This window comes from Perna viridis, chromosome 12 (genome assembly GCF_037379345.1).
Source record: "Perna viridis isolate PV_CMFRI_1.1 ecotype Kerala chromosome 12, ASM3737934v1, whole genome shotgun sequence".
Classification (NCBI taxonomy): domain Eukaryota; kingdom Metazoa; phylum Mollusca; class Bivalvia; order Mytilida; family Mytilidae; genus Perna; species Perna viridis.
The window spans coordinates 9,495,413-9,520,374 of record NC_142456.1 but is presented as its reverse complement, the minus strand read 5'-3'; the positions used below and the strand labels follow the sequence as shown (position 1 = coordinate 9,520,374).

The following is a 24,962-nucleotide window of genomic DNA, read 5'->3' as shown; positions in this document are numbered from 1 at the left end:
TAAAAGAAACTACTTGTATTAATAACACAAGGGAATTTACACTAACAGTGATATCGGATATTTTGATAAAAAGTTTTAAAAAATACAGATGAATTGTAATGGTATCTGACTATTCAATGAAATATCAAAGAAACTATAGTAAGGGTATTTCAACGACTACATTCGTTTCGCTAGTGAATTTGAAATTTTATCGAAATTATGTAGAGCACATGGTTTGACGATACTCCTGATTGTGAATCAAACAAAGCAGCATGTAATGAACTATGACGTTTTTGATATAGAAAAAATAAAAAGGAAATTTCACTAAAACACTCGGTGCCGTTCAGTATTTCAAACAAAAACAAAAACTATCTTCCGAAATGAAACGCAAGATATTACGAAGTACAGTGTAAAGTGAAGTGCATTTACATGTACAAGCACAAAAAATGGTGTAAATGCAGAAACAATCATTGACCAAACTACTAGTATTTCCGGTTTATCCTCGACCTCAGATCACTCGAACCCCGGATAACTGGAACATTTTTGCATGGTCCCTTCGACTTCGACTTAATGAGGTTCGACTGTATATGTACAAGCACAACAAATGATGTAACTACAGAAAGAATCATGGACCAAACTACTAGTATATCTGGTTTATTCTTGACCTTGGATTACTCAAACCTCAGATAACTCGAACATTTTTGCATGGTCCCTTCGAATTCGACTTAACGAGGTTCGACTGTATCATATACTATATACCATTCCCCATAGAAAAATCCCCATCCCCTATAGAATCCCACTAATCACATTAAATATTTATAATACCAAATTGTTATATTTTTAAATTCTTCAACATTTTAACTGTTTTCTTTGATTAAATTTTAACTTTTTCATATTAATAGCTACTTTAAAAACTAATTTCCCCATCCTCCCCATTCAAAATCCCCATTCCCCATACAACATAGAATGGGAAGTATTCCCCATTCAAGTACTGTAGGTTACCGGAAACACAAAATACTTCTAGGCATGCAAAAAAAAGTACTTACACTGAGCACTTAAAACACATGCGGTGGTACACTTCTCTAGAGCTGCTAGATCTGTTTGTGGACACCCTCTTTTCATCTTTAATTGGAAACCCACATCCTGCACATTTCTCATCTCCTGATGTCCTGTTGAAGAAGCTCCGACGCAACAAAGATGGAGAAAAACTCTTCCTTGGCAGTCCAGGTGACCTTGACTTTTGGGGTGTGCTTGGTGAACTGTGAGCTTTTGGTTTCTCCTGTTTAGGTTCATCATACAGAGATAATGGTCGTCCATATACTCCAATACGCTTCACTGATCTCAGGGATACATTAGATGAGTCTTGGTCTGGGTCATAAACATCCCCTAGAAAATATGAGAAAAAATGGCAAAATGAAAAATGATCCCTTGACAAGACAAAAACTTTTATGTTGAAGAGAACAGAATGCAAACTTCATGCATCATTTGTTAATGAGAGAGTGCAGTAAACTGAGTCTGCAATAATTCCAAATTAAGGATATAACTTAGCAAAACAAACCAAAACAAAACAGTGATCTAGAACACATTTCAAACTTGATCTGTAACTTGTCATGGTCAAGCAATGTACAAAATATTTAATGTATACCTGCAACCAGGAAGAGAAAGTTTGGAAAGTTTTGTTATTGCATGTATTTTCTAAGGGACATAATTCAGCAATTAATTAAACAAACAGTAACAAAATATGTACTTAATCTGTAGTTTGTCATGGTAAAGCAATGTACAGAATATCAATTGTATACCTGCACGCATGACGAAAAGAAACCAGAAAAACTGATGTGCCAGACTGACAGACTGACAAATGGATGTACAGATGTAGTGCAAACGTAAGGTTGCACTATACAGATGTGATTGAGGAGCACAGCATTGTGCACAAAATTCACCTGGTCTAATTTTGTAAATTTAAAAAGGTAAAACTTGGTGGACATATTAATTATGGATGTAGAGGTGTAAAATGCAAACTCTAAGCTTTCTGGAAAGATTTAGGTCCTCACTAGAATGGTTTCCATCCTCTGCACCAATTGGCTGTTTTTCAAAAATGCAAAATTTCCCACAAATTTCTCCCCTCTTGAATTTGTTGTTGAGGGGGATATTATATACAGATAGATGTTACATGACAACTCCATCATCAGAAAAGCATACAAACACACTGACCAAAACTCTATCCCATGCTCAAAGTTTGTTGACATGAGATTCAAAGAAATCAACAGAATTATTTCTATGAGCCTGAACCATCTACCTACCCAAACTTTGTAGCATTACTAATCCCTATTTTGTTAATACCATAAAGGAATTTTATTTTCATATGTAGATTTTTCTCTTCATCAAAGCAGAGCTTCTGTGTATCTAAAATTTAGTTTATAAATATAGTATCTGAACTGATCTGTGCAATAAAAATTGCGATCGGTCAACACTCACCAATCAGTTTCTGGTCAGTCATCGATTCGTCAAACCAATCTATTAAACTGGTGATCGCATCATGTGACAACAGAGCGGTCACTGTATTTTACGGTTTTTGTTGTTTTCTTTGTCAATTTTACATAATGTAATAGATTTAAACATCAATTTATACTTTTATTTTACATTTCTTCTATTTTTAACAAATCTTACATCGTTTTACAAAACAAAATAGCGATCAGATCAGTCACTGGTCATCAGTCATCGATCCGGCAGCGATCAATTAGCCAATGTTCATTGATCCTTCAAATCGTTGCGCGGATCTGTTCAAGGACTGTATATGTACATGAATTGTCATTGATACTCGCTATTTCCAAATGAGTATCATCAAACCAGACCTTGACAAGGCATTTACTAGCCTAAAAGTTTTATAGTACTTTGAAAAAAAAACAATAACACTTCATTTTTATATATCAAACAAGTTTTTAATTGCCACACTAATGTCACAATTCTACTTCCTTATAATTAACCCACAATTAAAATGACATCCTGAATAACTTGAATATGGACAGGACCTATGACTGGAAAAAAATTAAACATCCCTATAAATGCAACACTAGGAAATCACTAACATGATCTAAAGTATTGCAGAATAAAATGCTTAGCATAGCATGGTATCATGCTCTGGTTGAATCCTGAACAGTTGGTGTAAATATGGACACACAGAATGAACCTTATACAACCCTTCTTGTGGTAAAATGGAACCTTGTGAAATTTATCAAGGTCCAACAATTACATTCAAGTGATTGAAGTAAATGTGTACACACAGCCAAATGTGCCACATATGAGAATCACATGGTTAACAACATATGATTATCATATGAATCGAGCATATGATAACTGTGTGTTTCAGTTTACATATGATAATATGATGATTAACATATGATAACCATGTTTTTTACCAACATATGATTATCATATATTAACATATGTGAATAGTCATATGATTGTCTTGTGATTACCAAAGTTTTTATCATATGATTATCATATGTGGCACATTTGGCTGTGTACAGATAATGACATTGCCATTCACTAATTTAAACTAAATCCATCCAGTAGTAGCCATGATTTTTGTGACCAAAATTTTTCTCTATCACTCCATATAGTGAACAATAACAAAGTCCAATGAAACAGCAGTAGATATCAAAGAGCACCCAATATCAAACAGACAGAATGACGGACAGACAGACATGATTATTCAAATATAATGCAACTTCAGAATGTAACATTCTTTCTGATTGGATAAAAAAATTTGTCCATCATCTCATGGACAAAATAATGTTATTTAATTTGGATCTCATAAACCTTTTGTGGTGATTTACTCATTAAATTTGTATGTTAAAATTAAATTGTAAGGAATGACTGTCGTATTTTTTTTTGTCTATCTGAAATAACCTGAATGCCTGTGGTGCACATATGTCCATATGATTGAGGTTATTTCTTTATTGACTGAAAAAAAAATATAACAGTCATTCCACGAATATACCACCAACTCGTTAAGTGGGGATATAATAACAAAAACAAGTATACAACTTTCGTATAATATTCATGTAGTAAAATTTTACATTTTTTTCTGGATTACTCAGCCATTTTAAAAAATTGCAGGGAACACTACTACATATTTAAACTGATGTTAGTGACTTTATTATCTTCAGAGCCAATGTGTTCCAAAGATATATGTAATGGTAAAGTCTAGTACAATCTATTCAAGTTATCCAGTGGACATTTATCCAGCAGATAGGTATCCAGGGGTGGACACAGGATCTCAGTTTGGGGGAAGGGGGATGGGCACGTAAATAGAATTAAAGAAAATTTTGTGGGTAAAATTTGTGATAAATCAAGATTTTATGCAAAAATAAATGTTAATACAAAAATGTACTAGACCAACATTAAGATGTCACTCAACACAACTCACTAACATTTCCTGAATGCAACAAAACAGGTCACCGTATTTACAGACAAATATTTCAAAAACTTCCTATAATGATATTGTATGGTGATGGAAATCAAAATTTCTTGTCAATAACTCAACTCTTCACTGGACATTTTGAAGGATATCAAAATATAGAAAAAAAAATTTCAATAAATCAACATCTAAGAAAACCACTTCCAACATGACATTTAAATAAAATTTGTGTTTTATTCATTTACACATGAAATTAAGATGAGGTTGAAAACATCCAGCTCTTAATACCCCTTACTGCAAATTTAAAACAAACACATATACATGTATTACAATCATACATACATGTACCCACCCGGTAAACTAAACCTACCAACCTGTTAGTGATGAAGTCTTTCGCAAGGGATACTTTGACATTTTCAAAAAAGTAATTAATTCCAAAATAATTTTCCACAATTAATATTCGTCAATTAATGAATTTCACTTCATACATCGTATGAAACACAATTGTAACATGTCAAAAACTTGAAAAAATTCTCAATAGCTATGACAAGCATTTCCTACTTTAAAGTTTGTTAAGCCAATCAAACGAGTACACTTGAGATTTATAAATAGGGTATATCTCAATAATGAGAAGATTATAATAATCACAACAAAAATTTTATAATTACATGTCAAACTGAACCTTACGATTCACATGTTGGTGTGCATATGCAACCCCACTACTAGTACAGGAACTTGAAATAAAAAAGCAACCAAAATCATTTACAATGTATACCTCATCTAAATGAAGCTACCCAACAAATTTGCAATCAATCTATTCATTAGGAGCTGGAATCTTTGTTACGAATATTTTCTCTATCATTCCATATAGTGAAAAATGGCAAATTGCCACCAAACAAGAAAGTGATATCAGAGAGCAACCCAAATCACTTACAAAGGACAGAAGGACAGACAAGGTGATTCCATTACACCACCAACTTGTTGAGTGGAGGTATAATATATTATTTCAACTACATGTACTTGTTATAAAGTCTTGCACCATCAGTGCATGAAATACCTAAAGATAGTTACAACAGAAAACAAAACTGGGATTATGGACCAGGTGAACTGGTAGGGTAAGTGTCCTATGCATTTCTAGAAAAAATTGAGAATTTGACTTCAAATCCAGGTAAAAACAGAAAAGGAAACAGGGACATTGTGAACAAAGTTGTTAATCCTCATGGTGGAGATGACTACACCAAATCAATCAACACATTCATAATGTCAACTGTAAAAAATTTGAAGTAATTACATTGGAGTTGTGGCATCATAACAATGTTTAAAAGTTATTTGTAAAAGGTTTAACACATGGTACAAAATGCGAGTACCTTTAATAGGCTCTGGCATAATGTATTAGCTGTGATATTGAAACTGCATACATAGGGACTTAATGATTTGCTGCCACAGACATACTGATAACTGACAATTCTAAATGAGAAGACACTGAGTTTGTCATATAGTTGAGCCATTAGTCTTCTTCCTTTGGTGCTCTCTTAGACTTGCTACAAGTCTCTCTGTAATATATATTCCTGCATGGATCTGACAATAATAGTGTTTTATCAAGTGCATCTTCATACAAGTCCATAATTTTCATCAAAATCATTTAAATGCACTAGAGGTGTGGACAGACAGACACACAGTGATTCCTACATATACTATAACTTAGTAGTTAATTTCTAACTAATGGTATATAATATCATTAATTCTCATGAAAAGCTTGAGCCTATGACAAAAAGAATATTTTGACATCTCCCATAAATAATTCATAAATCCGGATCACATAAAACTTGAATGTCCAAGTAACATTTACTCCACTTTCCTGTTGTTTGCTATAGCCATTTCAAATTCACATCTATTTTTGGCTAAATTTCAAAGTTATAAAACACATTTCTAGAAAGGCTAGTTGTAAATAAATACCACAATTTCTGAGAAATTGTAATTAATAAAAAAAAAAGAAAAAAAAAAGGAGTACACTTTTAAATATAAAAAAAAAATACGAATATTTTAATTCTCATACTAGGTTGATTGAACATGAAATCTCCTTTGTTTTATTTTTTCTTTGTACAGGTGCTTCCAATAATATTTGCTTGAAAAGACATGCACTATTTTCAATATCAAAATAATTTTCAAATAATGAAAAGCTCCCCAATATTTTAGTTTACCCATAACATATTGCTTTAAAAATGTACAGTATTCAACTAAAATCTAGAAAATGGATGGGGAAAACTTTGAAAAAACAATATTACAAAATCACTGACTTGAGGCATAAGCAAAAGTTCCCTATTACAGGTGTAAGCATTTAAGTTACAAAATGCTGAGTAGCAAAATTTTACAGTGCAACCTTGATTATCTCAGAACAATAAATTCCCTTACAGAAACCATGCTGGAAATATATTTTAGAGAAAACTAAAGCAGATGTTTAACAAACATACACTGTACAACTAGTGTAAAGATAATTTTAAGGAAATCAACACTTCACTAAGACAAAACAACAAGTTCATATAAAAATCTAAATTTTGACATGTTTTTTACACATGGTACGGAGACAAATGTCTTTTGCTTAATGACAAGTCTACGTATCCTGATTTGCTAACAGAGCATGAAGTATGGGCTTCCTGACTATGGTCAAATGTTTCCTGATTAGAGTTACGTCCCCTTGACTATGAAAAGCATTATGTACTCAAGTGCTTTTATAAGGACATAAATACATATATCTAATAAAGAGATGGAAATCTATAATTTTGGCATCATTGGATATTTATAATATATTTTGAAACAATTTCTGGAAATTTTGGTTAACGTCTGATTAGTAATGAATAGCACCCAGTGTAAGGTTTATTTGAAAGAGCAATCAATTACCATAGGAACAAGGGTACGACACACATCAATCATTATAAATATTTTAGTTCAATAAGATCAAGCAATTAGTAGTTCAAAGTCAACTGGGCACATCTTGTAACCAACATTGTATCTATGTGAAATTATTAATCATAGATAATAAAATAGGCAACAAAAGTGAAGCAGTACTGACTACATACACCAATTCGACAAGAATGTCGGGAACAAACCTCTTCTTGTTTCAGAAACAGTTTTGGTCAGAACAGGAAATATTTGTCGTTCTTATTATACATAAACCAAATCAAAGATGGCCTCCTCATCTACAACAGTTAATATACATACAAACATCAATTAAAGCTGAGCTTTCATCTTCTTCTCTGAAAGATGGCTCATTGTAGCTGTACCACATTGGGACATCATGGATCTGATAGTAGCCATTATTACAAGGAACTCTGGGTATTCCAGGTGATATTCGGTAACGGTCTGTCCAGTGATTAATCTGTCCTTCATAATGGGCTGGCATTCTTCATACTTGGAGACCTAAAAAGAAAGCAAAATTAAATTATAAGATTTTAAAATCCCACCAATGTGATGTTAATTAAGTTCTGGAACTTAGGAACAAAGCAAAATTGAAAAATAATAAATCATGTTCAGACAAAAAACACACTAAATGGACAATGTGGGCAAAACGTTTATGGTCTATTGAAGATGAATTGACATTTCAAATGATTGGGAAAAGTGAGTTATCTCCCTTTGATGATGAACTTGTATTGTATTTCATAGAATTTACACCTGGAACAGCCGACAGTTAAAAATAAAATGAATGTAATTTCTGCATTTCTGATAAAAGTTTGAACAAAATTTCATGGAAAGTCTTGTGTGTTTTTTTTTTCATCTTGATTCACCAACTGCCTGTTAATAAAAGAGAATAGTACTTCAGCATGGTCGACCACAACTGCATTTTATTCTGTGAAACTACTTTGAAGCTCATTCTAATCTGGTAAAACAACAGACATAAGCTTAAGAAGGTAGCCATAGGGTAAGGGATATAACTCTTGAAATCAGGTATATGTTTGTATGATATTCAATTTTGCCAAAGTCTATCAAGCTTTCATTTGAAACAGAATGAAAGCAGTCCAAGCTACTATGATGCTTACATGAGATTGATGTAAAATGCTGAATACTAACGTTCCAATGATTTGTAAGAGTTGTGCCCATTACTCTAGGTCTACCTCCTTAAGTGTAGGTATTAATTTAATTATGGCTATCAAAATTTGGTTGCAATGAACAAGATGTATCATCTCTGAACTCATATATAACTTAAAGAATTAAATAGCTGTCTTTGTAAGAATCATGCTAAATCTGAAAAATGTGATACACTCCAAAACAGGCTACATATTTTTATTTTTGTATTTAAGTTGTTTTATGGGTCTATACTATGAAATGTATAATTATTCATTCAAATCTGATTGCTCTTAGGAGATTATCAACATTGAAAATCCAATAGATTCTATTGTATTTGAGTATCATTTACAGAGTTGTCTCCCTTAATTCTGAAATATACAGTGCATTCTATATAATGTTTATCTCCTAAGAACACGGGTTATATGAACAATTGAATGTTTATTTCTGTTTACTCTGGCAATTCAAACAAAATATCAAAAATAAAAATATGTAGGCTTTTACCCATGAATCACATTTTGCATGATTCTTCGCTGGAGTGTTACTTAATGTCTTTATTCAGACCTGGAAAAATGTCCGTAACACAGTACAAACGTTGTCGTTGCTTTTTATGTTCATTGTTACTAGTTTTACATTTTTTCTATAGATTAGGTTGATTTTTTTGTCTTTTATGAACAGTTTAAACTTGCATATTTTGGGGACTATTACAATTTGCTTTATGGTATGACTTCTGCCCATCATTGAAGACCGTGTGATGACCTGTATAAGTACAATTGTTCGTTGCTTGGCTTTGGTGTATGATCAGTGGAAATTATACAATATCTCCTATTTTTAAATTAAAACGCTGAAGCCACACATGGATCTTCAATCTGAAGAAGTATATGTTTTTACAAGCTTGAATTGATGTGTATTTGTGGAACAGCAGAAGTTTGCCAACATTCGATGGAACAGATATAAGGACATCAATAAAACTGAATGCTCTCAAATTATATATGATGGGGGGTGGGGGGGGTAAAAATGCACCAAACTTTGTACACACAAATTCAAGATAAGGATACAATTTCCTATATAAAGGGTAATAACTCAAAAAACTAAGTTCAGTGAGTAATCAATAATGTACACCCATAAAACCTTGAATAGCAACCATCCTTAAATAAAAAATGGCAGAAATGAACTAATCCCATGTAACCAAGTAAATCTAGCATATAAAATGACTCAATTAATTATAATCAATGGTAAAATAACTTTGATGATTCTCCATCACCTGTAATTCCAGGAAAGGACACATTAATATACAGTGAAAACTCTCTAAACTGATTCTTAAAAAAAAATGAAAACCTGTCTACAACAGGCACATTCTGAATCCCTTTATTTCAGTTTAAATGGATTTTTAACCTGGGTAAACTGAACACCCATTTAACCAAACAAATTTGATAATATAAAAGAAGTTTGGATTTTGTTTCAGGTCAGGTTTCACTGTGCTATGGACTAAGTTCCTATTTTTTGCAGTATTTAAGAAGTAAATCATGGAAACTCCATTTTATCATTGTTTTACCACTGACTGGCCATTTATCTTGCATTGTTTTACTCGGAGCCATAGTGATGGGTTATATAATGACATAAATGGCGAGTCTGTGGTAAAACAATAACAAAATGGAGTTTCTGTGACTTATTTTGATTTTTCATATTTTTTAATAGATGCAACCTATATATTGCATGAAATGTTGGTCATGTTTTTATCACTATTTTACTATGGCTGTGTTCTAAAGAGCTCTGAAGCACGTCATATTAGAATACAAATTTAAACACTGCATGAATCTTCCATCCTTGTATTGCACAAGGTATACAACCTCTTGGTGCTGGATTTAGCTCTTCTTATTTTGATAACTGTGGTTTTGTATACTCCTTGAATACAATTTTTTTTTAATCTTCATACATATTTGATTCTAATGCTGCCAATGAGATGTTACTCCTTGAAACACATGAACAGCACATCAAAGTTTGCAATATTAATACAATTGGTATTTTTATTTTTACTTGAGAGACTTGCTTAAATATGAGGACTTTTAATTACACTTTAACATGACTTTTCTACTATTGTCTGCTCATTTTATCAAGTTATATTCTTCAGTAATGAAATAATTATAATGTATTTAGAAACTAAAACAAGTTTAATACCACTGTTAGTTAAAATAGATATTTTAAATTATTTAAGAATACAAAATTATTTCAATTCATTGACAAAATGTGAGTTGTAGTACAATTCTGAAAAAAAATTTTTACAACAGTAAGGAAAAATTTCTATTGTCTTCCAAAATAAAAGAGACTCCACAGCAAATGCATGCAATAATAATTGAGATGAAAGTATTGAAACTGATTGCAAGAAACAAAACATTCATTATAAAATCCAGAAGGATTATCAGTCAGTATAAGAATCTGGCTATTTTTCACCAAATACACAGGAAAAGTTACTTGGAAACAAAACAAATTTAGATATGTGCATCCTTTATATGATTACTGCATATGTAGGGGGACCAATTTCCATGGTTTTCATGATTCAGTAAAGCCAAAAATATTTCCCAACATAGATTTAAATTTACATTTTAACTGTGATGACCTAATGAGACTCTTTAAAAAAACAAGTGGCTCCCAGGAGACTGAATCGCTCATCTTGTTGAATTTTGCCTTTCAAAGGCAATACATTAAACAAGAAGCTGTCCAACAATTTTGACTCAAGAAGTCTTTGGTAGGACTTATCACAAGATCTTTTCAACAACTGAAAGTCTCTTTTAATCTATCATAGTTTTCAAGATATTGACTGAAAACTATTAAAAAAAGTCATTTTTCCCTTTTCAAGGACAATAACACTTACAAGGAGTCTGAAGACTTTTGTAGTCCTAATAATATGGATCATTTAAGCTACTAGAAGAATTTGGATAAACCTAACAGTTTTCGAGATATAAGTGAAAAACTACTGTCTGTCCCCTATGTTCTATTTTTAGTAAAAGTGGCCATGTTTTTCAACGAATCAAAAATCCCCACATCAGTTCTATGCAGTATACCCCAAGGAACATTCATACCAAGTTTGGTTTCAATTGGTCATGTAATTTCAGAGGAGAAGAGTTTTGTATAATTGTTAACGACGACGACGATGGATGCCAAGTGATGGCAATAGCTCTCATGGCCTTTGGCCAGGAGAGCTAATTATCAACTCAACTATCAAAAGTAGGGCATTAATGGAATACCTTGCCAAGTAATGGTGAAAAAAGGTGATAGCAAAAAAAAAATGTTCAAAGACTAATCAAGATTCTAGTGGAAAATCAAAAGAATGTAATACAGGGACAAAGACCAGGCATGGAAGACAGACACACAGAACAAAGAACAGAAAATAACCAGAATAATACATACAAAGTTACAAAAGAAAACGAGCAACTCAGAATTCACTAAAAACTGGGAGCATGGACCAGATGCACTGGTAAGGTAAGCATCCTCTACTTTTTTAGGAATACCTGCTAATAAAAAGTCAAGTCTAGAGTAGAAGAAAGAGGAAAGGAAACCTATGACACGTTGAATAAATCAGTTTTCATGGTGCAGATGGATACACAGTAACAATCCTCAAGTTCATGATGATGACCATAAAACTTCTGTGGTGATGAATTCAATCTTGTGGCAACATAACCCTGTTCCAGAAGCCTAATTGTAGGAAATCTAGTGTGATACAAAAAGTCTGCGTAATAACAGCAAGCTCTGGCAAAAGGAAAGAGTTGTGATATGAAAACTCTATACTCAGGTGCTGAAGGGATGTTGCCACAGATGAAAGAAATGTTGGCAATACAGAATGAAAAGTCATATTTATTGTATAGTTTAGTTGATAGTTTTCCTTGATATGAGGCTGACTTCACAGTGTCTGTAGTATCCTTTATCTCAAGTTCTTTGGGGTAGATGCGAAGTAGAAGTAGAGGAGCACATTTTGTTCCCATCGGAATGCCAACTGTTTGTTGAAAAACACGTCCATCCCACTGGACAAATATGTTCTCTATATATATATATATATTTATATGCATCCACGTCTACCGTCTTTTTTGGAGTAACAACAATGTATAATGTTTTTGAGTCAAAATGACATAACTTGAAAATTACACTTTGCTGAAAATTGAACTCAAGCTTTGTTGATGGTACTTATAATTAACAATTGTGCAAAGTTTTAGAACAATTCACCGATCTGTTCTGGAGATATCATTCTGAGACTGTTTTAAGACAGACAGACAGACAAACATGCAACTTTTCAGAGAGTATCACAACATATGTCACCACTTCAGGTGGCAGGGTATAAAAACCAAGAGAGTAAAAGTACCTTGTTATTAATTAAATGGGATATGCCAACATCTGTATGATCCTTGTGTTGAATGATACATTTAAAGTCAACCAATTTTCCTGCAACTTCCCTGGACTCCCCAGAGATAGATATGAAATTGTCAGTAAATACTATTTCAAAGGCAACATCACGGAAAACTTCTAACAGAAACATAAAAGATAATTACTGACATGCAATATATGTCAAACCAGGAGACATTTTAGCAATCAATGTATAATTACAAAGGGAAGAATAAATAGGATGTCTTCATGGAAGTTCTGTACTTGCATGCAGACAGCCTGGTAAGGATGTATGGCAAGCCAATTAAAGTGGACAAAGGACTTTATTTTTATATCAGAAAATTTAAAAATAAAAGCATAGGTAATATTGGAAAATGATTTATTTTAGAATTGAAACTTGATTTGTGAATATTAGAAATTAATTTTGTTAATAGAAGGTGAATTTCCAATATAAAATATAGAAAAACTGTGAGCAAGGATTACTAAATTGATACCCCACTCCCCCAAAAGGAGAATATGCACCTTTTGACCTCCAAACTGATTTGTTTTGTTTCAAAATCTAAATAAGAGGTGCACAATGGGAATATGTAATAAAAATGCTGTGACATTTTTATTTAGTTACATTCAGTGGTGTATGAGATGTAACGGATGAGTGTTGAGTCCTTCCATGCCCCCATATTCATAAATTATAAATTTTTCTATGTGAAATCCCCCAAAAATGGGAGGTTAATAATAGGAATATATAATAAAGATTCTGTAATAGTTTCACAAAATTCAATTCAGCAGTGTAGGAGGAGTAACAAATGGGTCATCCTCTATGTAACCTTTCACTATATAACATCCCCCTCCCCTTTTGCAAGTGGAAGGCTATAAAAATAAGGTTTTTTGTCCAAAGTGGCTGGTCATTAAGTTGTTGATCAGTTAAAAGATAGAGACATTTTACAGCGAATAAAATAGTTTACTTCAGGAAAAGCATTGGTCAGATCATTACGTGATGAGCTGCATTAGGCAGCAGATAATTGGACAATTAAAAACAGATTGAAACTGTCTGTAATTCCATAGGCATTTGAATCTTTGTTAGAAATTGAAATCTCCTCTTTAATTGTCCACTTAACTACCACAGAAAATTCATCAGGTAATAATCATTCAATCAATGCCCTGAAGTTAAGTGTTTTTAACTTGCTTTATTCACATTAAAGTCTCATCCCAAAACCCCTCATTTACATGTATGTAAGATGTTAAATACCAATGAGGCATCCATGTAATTTGGAAAGAGGAATTCCAGTAAAAAAAAGCGTTCAATGCTACTATTTGCTCATTTTTGCCCAAATTTTAGGGGGGTTCAAACACCTAGAATCCTCCTTTTTGACCAGCCACTGTTTACAATAGCAAGAAAAAAGTCCAATATAAATAGAATTTTTGTTACAAAAATGTAAGTAGTATCCTAGTAGTGTCAAATAAATTAATTTTTTTCCCTTTTTAGGGAAAGAAATTGTTTTTCCTATAACAGCTTATTTGTCTATCAAAAATATTGTGGTCTCAAAATCTCCCATCTCATATTCAATGATACAAAAGGTTATCCTGTCTGACGTGTTTCAAGGTTTCAAGTTACCGCATCCTGGTTCCCTTGATTACTCTTTCAAGAATTTTCAGGGTGACAAACTGCTAAAAAGGAGGAGATCAATGTTTTCCATTAACTAGGATTCATTATGATCTCCTGACGGCTAAATACCTGTAAACGAACCGTAAATAATCATTTCAATCAACTTTAAGTTTGGAGCAACCACCATATGCTATCAATTTCTGATTGTTACTTCTAACTGTGCTCAGGAAAACTAATTATTGCATTATTTATCTCAGATAAGTTAATTAGCTTGGCCTGATTAGGTCGAAGATTTCTACCAGGTGAATTAACTCTTCTGCCCTAACAGGTTTAACATAACAAAATGCAATTTGCTATTAGCAATTTTTGGATTTTCTTAGATTGTATAATTCAAGTAAAAAATGGATTCTAATGTCCACCACATAAAATTTAAAACACAGACAAAAATTTCATAAATGATAGCAAGATATACAAAATAATATCCAAATGTGCAATAGGCCACTCAAAGTCAAATTTGTTCTAGATACCACCATCTATGCATGTACATGTCTACTAGAAATTAAATTAACATATGTGAGCCCTGTCCGTGGCAGACAAGCACAAACATAAATGCCTCTCATTTCAGAGGTCCATTAAGAAATTGGGTTAAAAAACTTAAGTTTAACAACATTTGTATCTAAGACATAGTACATGTAAGCAGTTGTACTATATGTGGACTTACCCTTTGGAGAAAACAAATGAAAATAATATTTTTAGCATGAAAATATGATTTTTGGCAAAATATTTGACAAAATTAGCTCCATACTCAGCAACTAATGGTTTTAATACCCTTTAACCTTATATTGAATCTTGAATCTGCCCAAAGTAAATTGTTCAGTCTATATTTGGGCAAAAACATATTTTTCTATATTAATATAAAATCACAAATTCACACATCTTTCCAACATGTATCAATTATCAGAGACAACATTTCAACTTAACACCTGCAGATAAACTAAGGTCAAATGAAGGTAAAAACTCAGAATTTACCAATGAGAAGAAAAATAGCTAAGATAATGAAGCATTGAAAAAAACTGAAAATATTTTGGTAATCACTTTCAGTACAATTTAGATTGACTATTCATTCATCAACTTGGAATACCAGAAACAGTTTCTATATTGAAAAAATACCCTGCATGATGCTTTCGTCAGGTTTAATGGTATATATCTCCAAATCATAACACAATAAAATTTCAAGATGGATGACAATGCATAAGAAATTAGGTATAAAACAAGAATAACTGTCATCTTATTTTTAACAATTTTCTAGATCTTTCCTGAAAATCTAACTTTTTTTATATGAATATTTACTTTCTAATCTATTTCATACTGTAAAACTAAGGTTGTAAGGTGTATCATCTAATTTTATAATCATATTTATAATTTTAATATTGCCCTGTGCAGGTCCCGGTGTTAAAAGAATATGCCTGCAGCAACGCTAAGCTTGTCGTATAAGGCGACTAAATAGTGCTCAGAAACCTAGCCGGGGGCTAGGCTCTCTGCCCACAGAGCAACTGGGATGTGTGCCCCAGGTGGTGGAATAGGGTACCCCTAGCGTGTTACATGCTGGGGTTGTCAGGCTATAATACGGAAAACCTGACTGCAAACCATAGTGGTGCACCGTGTTGGGAAAGATGCCACGTTCCTCGCACTTTAAAGAACCCTGCTGTGGTATTCGATAGGAGTAGGAACCTTTGCGCTCCGTCACAGGAGGCTAAATTGCCCGACCTTACCCATCCCCCCTTTTTCCAGTGGCAATCAAAATTTGTCGACCCTATTATCCTTGTGACCCATCCTTTTTTCTTTTTCATTTCATGTTCATTTTATCATCCATTTCATGTTCATTGTCTGAATATAGCTGAAATATTGCTGCTCAGACGTTAACCCCTAACAAACAAACAAACATAATTTTAATGTTCATTTTAATGTGCTTTCCTCTTTTGTCTACCCCGGACTTGACTTTTTATGAACAACTCAGTGGGTGTTTCCAGAAAAGCAGAGGATGCTTACCCTACCGGTGGACCTGGTCCATGATTTCAGCTTTTAATGGAGTCTGAGTTGCTTATTTACAATTGTTACTTTGTATGTATTATTATATTTTATTAGATGTTCTTCATTGTGTTTGTCTGTTTTCCATGTCTGGTCTTTGTCCCTGGTTTGCATTCTTTTGATTTCTGCTAGAATCTTGAATCCCTTGATTAACCTTTGAACTTTCCTATCTTGCTTTATACTAGTGTTTTGATTTTCACTAGTTCATGGTATACATTCATTATTCTAAAGAGATGAAGGACTCAAGGTTTGCCCTGATTACTTCATAATCATTTTACAATTATGGAACAAAAATTTATGCCTATCTCAACTTAATTTTTATTCTTTATTTTTATCATTTCCTTTTTTTTTTAGGGGGTACAAACACTGCAAAGGAAGATCTAAAGGGAGCACTGAGGGGTCTGTTATAATAAAATTTTAGATTTTAGATTTTTTAGACTTTGATAAGTTAACAGAAAGCATTATAATTCAACAAACAGTCAAGTCAATTTGAATTTTTAACATAAGTGAATATAATGATTATCTTACACTTTCTCCTGATGACAAATTTAGAGCAATGGATTCATCCACCCATTGTACATCTTCCCTGATGACAAAGAGAGCCATGGATTCATCCACCCATTGTACATCTTCCGTGATGACAAATTTAGAGCGATGGATTCATCCACCTATTGTACATCTCCCGATCAACCCTTGGACCCAGTCTAAAATGAGATGATGCTTGAATCAGCCCCAATCCTAAAACACCTAAATCATAAAGCAGCCTTACCTTTACCCAAACTGTTACAAAAAATCCAAATTCAATGTGTAAAGAAGCACATCCAGCAGCCTCACCTTTACCCACACTGTTACAAAAAATCCAAATTCAATGTGTAAAGAAGCACATAAAGCAGCAAAAGCATAAATCCAGAGTTATCAAAGCACGTTAATCATACTTATAACTCAAATGACATAAAACTCTATGACACTGACTCCAAAACAGTTTCAATTACTGTTATCTGAATGGCTGTGGTTCTTCTAATTAGAAAATCTGTCTGTGTATGATCCTCTGTATTGAGATCATGGAAAATACATTACGAAAAGGAATTCCTTAATGCTTCTAACTATATACAAGTAATTAAATTATTGGATTCTATTTTAAGCATTCACCATTTACACAACTAAAATTTTCTACTGCCATTTCAAAATCCAAACTTTATTGATATATTGATGAAAAGGTTCCTCAGTCCAATATTTCTATCTACATTTCTTCAACCCTAAGTCCTTGATAATTTTTAACCAAATCTGGAATTGTCCCTATCTCAATTACCAGTATCTTCAAGGTTTTTAAAAAATCTAATCTGAGTTGACAATGTACAGCATGAGTTTGCATATTTATCATGATACAATATATGCCACAGTACCCTTCCAAGTTTCATATTCTCTACTAAAAGTCCTACTAACATTTTTTCTCATGTAAATGTGTAACACTGGTCCTTTCTGCTGGTACCCTGTTAATACTTATATCAAAATGTTAATTATCTAATGATGAAATTATTCAAGTCATTTAAATCAATTCATGACAAAAATCATTATGCCAGATACAATTTATAGTTTAACATAAGTTTCCCATTTATATTCATTTTGTTATGTTATGCAATAAGGTCATAAATTTTGGACCACTTATCTTGCTTTATGTGGGTAGTTAGAGTGAAATCTGTATTAACTAAGTTGTGAAAAACTCAACTATGTTCAAAGAGGCATAACTCCTACAAAAAATTCCTGTTGATTAGCGCAACTACATATATGTAAATATGGTGTCCTAAATTATTACATACCAAGTTACATTAAATTTATGTGCAGTAGTTTGAGAGCTGACGAAAAGTCAAAGTGATGGACAGACTGACGTATGGACACAACTTCGTTCTATTGGTATAAAAAGAAATAAAAGCTGTTTAAAGAACTAGACAAAAAAACAGGAAAACTGTTTTAATTGAATTTTAGAAAAATACATCAATTCTCAATAAACAAAACACTGGAAATGATCAACGGACCAGAAAACATGACAAAACTAAATCTACTCATTGGAAATGATCAACGGACCAGAAAACATGACAAAACTAAATCTATTCATTGAAAATGATCAACGGACCAGAAAACATGACAAAACTAAATCTACTCATTGAAAATGATCAACGGACCAGAAAACATGACAAAACTAAATCTACTCATTGGAAATGATCAACGGACCAGAAAACATGACAAAACTAAATCTACTTCAAGTGGATTCAAATGATGTTAAACCTGTGAGTCTCCTTACACTGACAAGTTTATTTATTTATCAAATGATGTCCACATTATATGTTCCTCCTATCAAATTTCAACAAAATCCATTGAGTGGTAATCAGTAACAGAGCTTACTATGATTAGATAATCACTGTTTTGAAGATAAACATTAATACATATTTATACATGTATGTGATTCCTAGGTTTATTAAAACTTTCTTAAAATGCACTGAATAGTGTAAGAGAAGTATTGCTAATTTAAAGATATGTGAACTAACAAACAGACAGACGGACAGACAACCTGAAAGGAAATGAAGATTCAAATACTTACAAAAACTTACTTTCTGGGTAAATTAGACACATAAAATCCTATTTCAACCATCATTACATTGTTCACATGAATGCAATTATATACATCTCTTATGATGCTCAGAAAGACAAATATCTTCTGTTACTTAAAACTAAAATCTATTGTATCCTGAAGAGATTCATGGAAAACTTTACTATTTTTGTCTCTAAGAGGCTCAATTTTCACAGGTTTCACAATATAAAATTTTACAACATCATGGTTTTATAAATAATGAAATATGACCAAAGCTGAATGTATATCTTTTAAAAGACAATTAATTCATGAGGTATATTTAGGCCTAATATGCTGTAAAGGTACATATATATATATACACATTAGAATTTATATACATTTTAAAAAGATGAAATCTGACATTGTTATTGCTGATATTCTTCAGTAAAGTTGTAGTAATGAAAATATGATGTCGATCAAATTAACATTTTTCCATCCCCACTCCACTCCATAACTGATTGTGGCAAACTGTTATGGGAAGCAGCCACATTATTCAGAAATAAATTATATGAAGCAAAAACACTGCAATGCTTCAAATACTCACAATAATGTGAACTTATATAACTAAGTATCCCCACTTGTTCCCCTCCACTGACAATAATTGAGATATTACATCCCAAACCAATAACAACTAGTAAAGTTGTCAATACTTTGGTGTACAGTACCTGAACCTATCCGAGCAACAAAAATTGTGATCAATCAGCGATCAGTTTCTGGTCAGTAATCAATCCTTCAAACCGATCCATTTAATGGTGATCACATCACATGACCACAAAGCGATCAATGTAATATACGGTTTTTGTTGTTTTCTTTGTCAATTTTACACATATTTACAAAAATGTTCAAGATTTAAACATCAATTTATAATTTTATTTTACATTTCTTTTATTTAAAACAGATCTTATGTCATGTTACATAACAAAACTGCGATCAGATCGGTCACTGGTCATCGATTCATCAGTGATCAATTAGTCAATCGGTTCAAGGACTGTACAAATGCAGCTTCAGGTTTAAGATACATTGAAGAGTTTGATGGTGACTCTATTTCACAAGAAATGCAACAAATATAAACAAACAGTATTAATGTACAGCTTTCATAAGAAGTGACACCACATCAACTGTCAAATGTAACCCAAACCCCTATATGATGTAACAAAGCTCAATTTAATTAAGGCCCAATACACATTAACACACTCAATCATATTTTTTTTCTGGAATTAAAACTCTACATCATATACTAAAAGAGCACATTCATCAAACACTCCCAGTGCATAGAATTTCAAGTATGCACTTGTAATGCTTTCAGGATATACTTTAATTATTGAAGCTGCTGCAGAGATAAAAGGCAACTGAAGTACTTGTGCATTTTCTGCATTTTCATGTAACATTGTAATTTTCCAGTATCAATGGGTTTTTACTGATTAATGGAGATTAATCTATGAATACTGAAGCATTGGAGGGAGAAAGTATCAAATTTCAATTTAAAAGCTCATAGGATAGCCTTAATGGAGCCCTCTTCATTTGAATATCCAGTTATTGTGGATGGTCCTGGAAAGCATTTTTTTTAGAGATAACTAAATGCAGTGTATTAGTCAATACTGTCTCCTGTATCTAACATCTTTAACCTAACATTTATTGTTAGTCTGTCGATTGATGTTATATGTCCTAAGGCATATACTTCATGCATTTCAGTGAAATAATGTCTGACCAATTAAACAGACCCTGCTTTATATCAGTCTGACACAATGCTGGTTGTTTATTGTGCTGGTTCACAAAAGCAATAGCCTGCATGTAGGAATTCACTTCATTCAGGGTCAATTCTAATGTGGTCTCCACCTAAGGATAATGGCAAACTTGCATACTAAGTTTCATGAAAACAAAAGATAGGTCCAACTTGCTACAAGTCCTGATATAATATTAAAATCTGCAAAAATATCAAGGAAAAAATTGATTCTAGATCCCTAGCACTCTCCCTCAAAGAAAAACATGGTTTATTAATTCTCCCCATGTAATACATGGGAGAGGCTCCAGGGCTGGAACCTCCACTTTTGATTGAAAATTTTGTTGATTCACACAGATTTTGATGAAAATGAGCATATAATAGACTGGATCGCCCTTCTATATCTGAAACCATCTTGACCCCTCCTTTTCAACACTGGATATGCCGTTGCTTTAAATCACAGAAAGATGTACACCATACATTTATCACATTTCACAGCAGCAAATATCCTCAAAAAGATGTAAAGAATCAAACAAATTCCTTGTACTGTTTTTCTTGAAACAACTATAACCTGGGAACATAAATAATCAGACAGATTGCAATGAACAGGTGTAATTCTTATCAACTCGAACTAGTGAATGGGAAAGTTTCCATTCATAAAATTCTTACAACTGGAAGAACAAATGATGGCTTTTCTGCATTGTTAATAGAGTAGATACCTTCATATTGTCATTTTAATCTCTACATACTGTAAACTTTGAAATTTTAAAATTGTCTTTCTTTTTGTGCTTTCTGCAATCAATCTGCTTTTGTGCAGTTTAAAAATGGCAATCCCTCCTCAGATTGAATTATATTGTTCTTTGATAGAAATATTCACGACAGTTTAATTTTAGAATTACGGGTCTTGCCATGAAAAAAAGTAAAAATAAAACTGCTGCGAAAATTTTAGGGTTTACAAAAATGGATTTCTTGGCTTGTTGTAGTCAATTGGTGAATATTTACATCCACATTTTAGGTGAACATCTACTGTACTAGTACACAGATAGGGCCCGGGTTCTAATTTGTTTCCTCTTCGTTTTTTTGAAGATTGAAGTCATCACTACAGAAGTTTTATGGTCGTCATCATGAACTCATGGATCGTTATGGTGTAGCCATCTGCACCATGAAAACTGATTTATTCAACGGGTCATAGTTTTCCTTTCCTCGCTGGTTCACCCCAGACTTGACTTTTTATGAGCAACTCAGCGGGTGTTTCTAGAAAAGCAGCGGTGCACCTGGTCCTCCCAGTTTTTAGTGGAGTCCGAGTTGATCATTTGCTTTTGTTACTTTGTATGTATGATTTTAGTTACTTTATGTTCTTTGTTGTGTATGTCTGTTTTCCATGTCTGGTCTTTGTCCCTGAAATTACATTCTTTTGATTACGGCTATAACCTTGGTTCCCTTGATTACTCTTTCACAATAATTGTGGTTCTGACATGTATTTATAATCAATCATGTTTAAAAACATCTTAAGCTTTTAGTAATTGCAGTTGCAAACCCATAATTAATATTATTAACCACAAGTTTGCTCCTACTTTTTCTGCCATATACTTAATCAGTATAGCCCCTATCCCTTTTTCCATTGAATTGCACATTAATGTTTTACAAGAACAAAACATGCTGATGACCTAAACCACAATGTTCTATTTACCAGACAAGAGAAGCTATTCTTTTGAGGAATTCTTGCAGGAAGACAGATTTTGCAATATCAATGCATGTTGATGGCAAAATTTTGAGAAATTCTTGCAGGAAAAACAGATTCTGCAATATCAATGTTGATAGCCAAAATTAATGGAATTCTTTCAGGAAAACAGATCCTGTACTATTGAGGTTAAGTTTGAGATATTGCAAGAAGATCTCAAAATTTGGAGAATTCTTGTATTCAGACATATCCATCAATCTGATCATTTGTTCATTTTTTTCAGAATTTGAAACAACAACAAAATTTACTAAAAACTAAATATCAATGTCTGGAAAACACAATCTCAATTTAAATAAAATGTATATATCAATTGTTAAAGAAGATTTAAATTAAAAGAAGCACTGTGATAAAAATGAAAAATTTTATATCATGTAACTGATTGTATCTGATGCAGTCAAGCTAATATCCCCAATAAAGTCCCACCTATGTAAGTTTTCAGAAAAGACAGACATTTGATCATGAAAACATGAATTTGCTGACATTAGTGTGCTGACATGCCCCTCTCCTGTAGGAAGTAGATATTGGACAGAAATCAAAATCATTTATAATGTTCTATATATAAGGCCATATGTTACATTTAAAATCAACCCTTCCAGTAGCAGCGTAGATTTTGGTGACAGACATTTCCTCTATCACTCTATTATTATATGTAGTGATAAACAGTAATCCTACATATATGTAATAGACAGTACCCAACACTGCAGTCCTACATACATGTAATAGACAGTACCCAACACTGCAGTCCTACATACATGTAATAGACAGTACCCAACACTGCAGTCCTCCATACATGTAATAGACAGTGCCCAACACTGCAGTCCTACAAACATGTAATAGACAGTACCCAACACTGCAGTCCTACAAACATGTAATAGACAGTACCCAACACTGCAGTCCTACATACATGTAATAGACAGTACCAAAATCATTTACAACATATGATACATGTCCTTACTAATCCATTACTTTACTTGAGATAATTGTGATGAAAATAGGATGAACAAATGGAAGGAACAAAGGACAGTCAAGGTGATTCCAATATACATGTACATGTACTTCGACTACGCATTGAGTGGGGGTATAATTACTGGATTCTTAGTTATGAAAACTACCACCAATCAAAAATTATACCATGTTTACTTCAGTTAAATATTAAATTTGAATGGCATACTTCATAGTTCTAATATGTTTTCAACACCTTATTGAATGGGAGTTAAATTAAAAACAAAATTCCATTTTTTTTTTAAGTTCTAAATTTAAGTATATAGCATCCTTACCTTTTGCCTCAGTCAGTCAAATGTTAAATCCAAAACACAAAAAAGAATTCCAATATGTAATAAAACAGATGGCATAACCATCAAAACAAAACAGCAGTCGCTTACTTAATTGCTGAAATGTAGCGACTCTCTAATGTAGAGGTAAAAAAGTCATCATTTTTCCATGAGCATAATGATGGGAAAATTTTTTACATGCTGAAGTAATTTAAAATCTTTAGCAAACTCTTGAAATGAACTGAGCCAAGTGATGAGCGGATGTGAACTAATGCCAGTTAATTGATAAAAAATCCTGCAATAAACATGCATATTTATCAGATTTACATGATAAGGTTGAAATTTCCTTTATCAAAAGCTCTTATGAAAATACACAGATTTGATCAATTTTCTCTTCATAAATATATATCGCTATCATCATTTCAGATGACATTTTTAATCTTTTATCTTCATTCAAGATATCAAAAAGATTTATATCTTTGAATATTTTTAACAAGAGCAGCTGGGAAAATAATCTACCTTTTTAAAAATTTGACAAAACATCACACAATGACATAAGATCTATTTCTTTAACATAAAAGATCTTTACATGTGAATTAAGTTTCATTAAAAAAAATCCTAATGTAAAAGAAATTAATAATATTACATTACTAAATTAGTCACTGTCATAAAATGTATTGTTATTACAGCCAGCCTGCTCCAGGATATCGCAATTAAACGTGGAAGACATTTGTACAAGGGTCAGGTCATCCTCTCATGAAATAGCAAATACAAAAAAAAATCTGCAATAGTCACTAAATTGATATCCCCAAATCCCTCATTGGATACATACACCTTTTGACCTCCAAACCGATGTGGATCAAAAATCTAATAAAGAGGGTGCACAGTGGTAATATGAAAAAAAATTCTGTAAAAGTTTCATTGAATTCCATTCAGTTGTACAGAATGAGTTACAGATGGATACCTCCTCATCAAGGAACAATTAAGTCCATGTTTGCGAATGTGAGACCTTGAAAGCTTCAGATTGAAATTAAAGAAGGTATGATCTAAATTCTTAATACAGATTCAGCGAAAGTTTGAT

The 24,962-nt window shown here is 32.6% G+C and overlaps 1 protein-coding gene across 6 annotated transcripts in view; it reads right to left on the bottom strand.

The window, feature by feature from the left end:
- The window catches only part of LOC148601119 (rap1 GTPase-activating protein 1-like), a 145,923-nt gene that overhangs the window by 114,647 nt on the left and 6,314 nt on the right, over positions 1 to 24,962 (bottom strand). For 2 of the 6 annotated variants that reach the window (XM_088556110.1, XM_088556111.1), the window contains exons 1-2: positions 4,774 to 4,927; positions 1,026 to 1,365 (exon numbers count right to left, since the gene is read on the bottom strand). In XM_088556110.1, the coding sequence (XP_088412236.1) occupies positions 1,026 to 1,365; positions 4,774 to 4,813 (380 nt within the window). In that variant the 5' untranslated portion in view covers positions 4,814 to 4,927. Of the gene's footprint in view, positions 1 to 1,025; positions 1,366 to 4,773; positions 4,928 to 7,618; positions 7,817 to 23,887; positions 24,120 to 24,962 lie in introns of those variants that run through there. The other 4 variants (XM_088556109.1, XM_088556106.1, XM_088556108.1 and 1 more) reach the window with 4 other exon arrangements.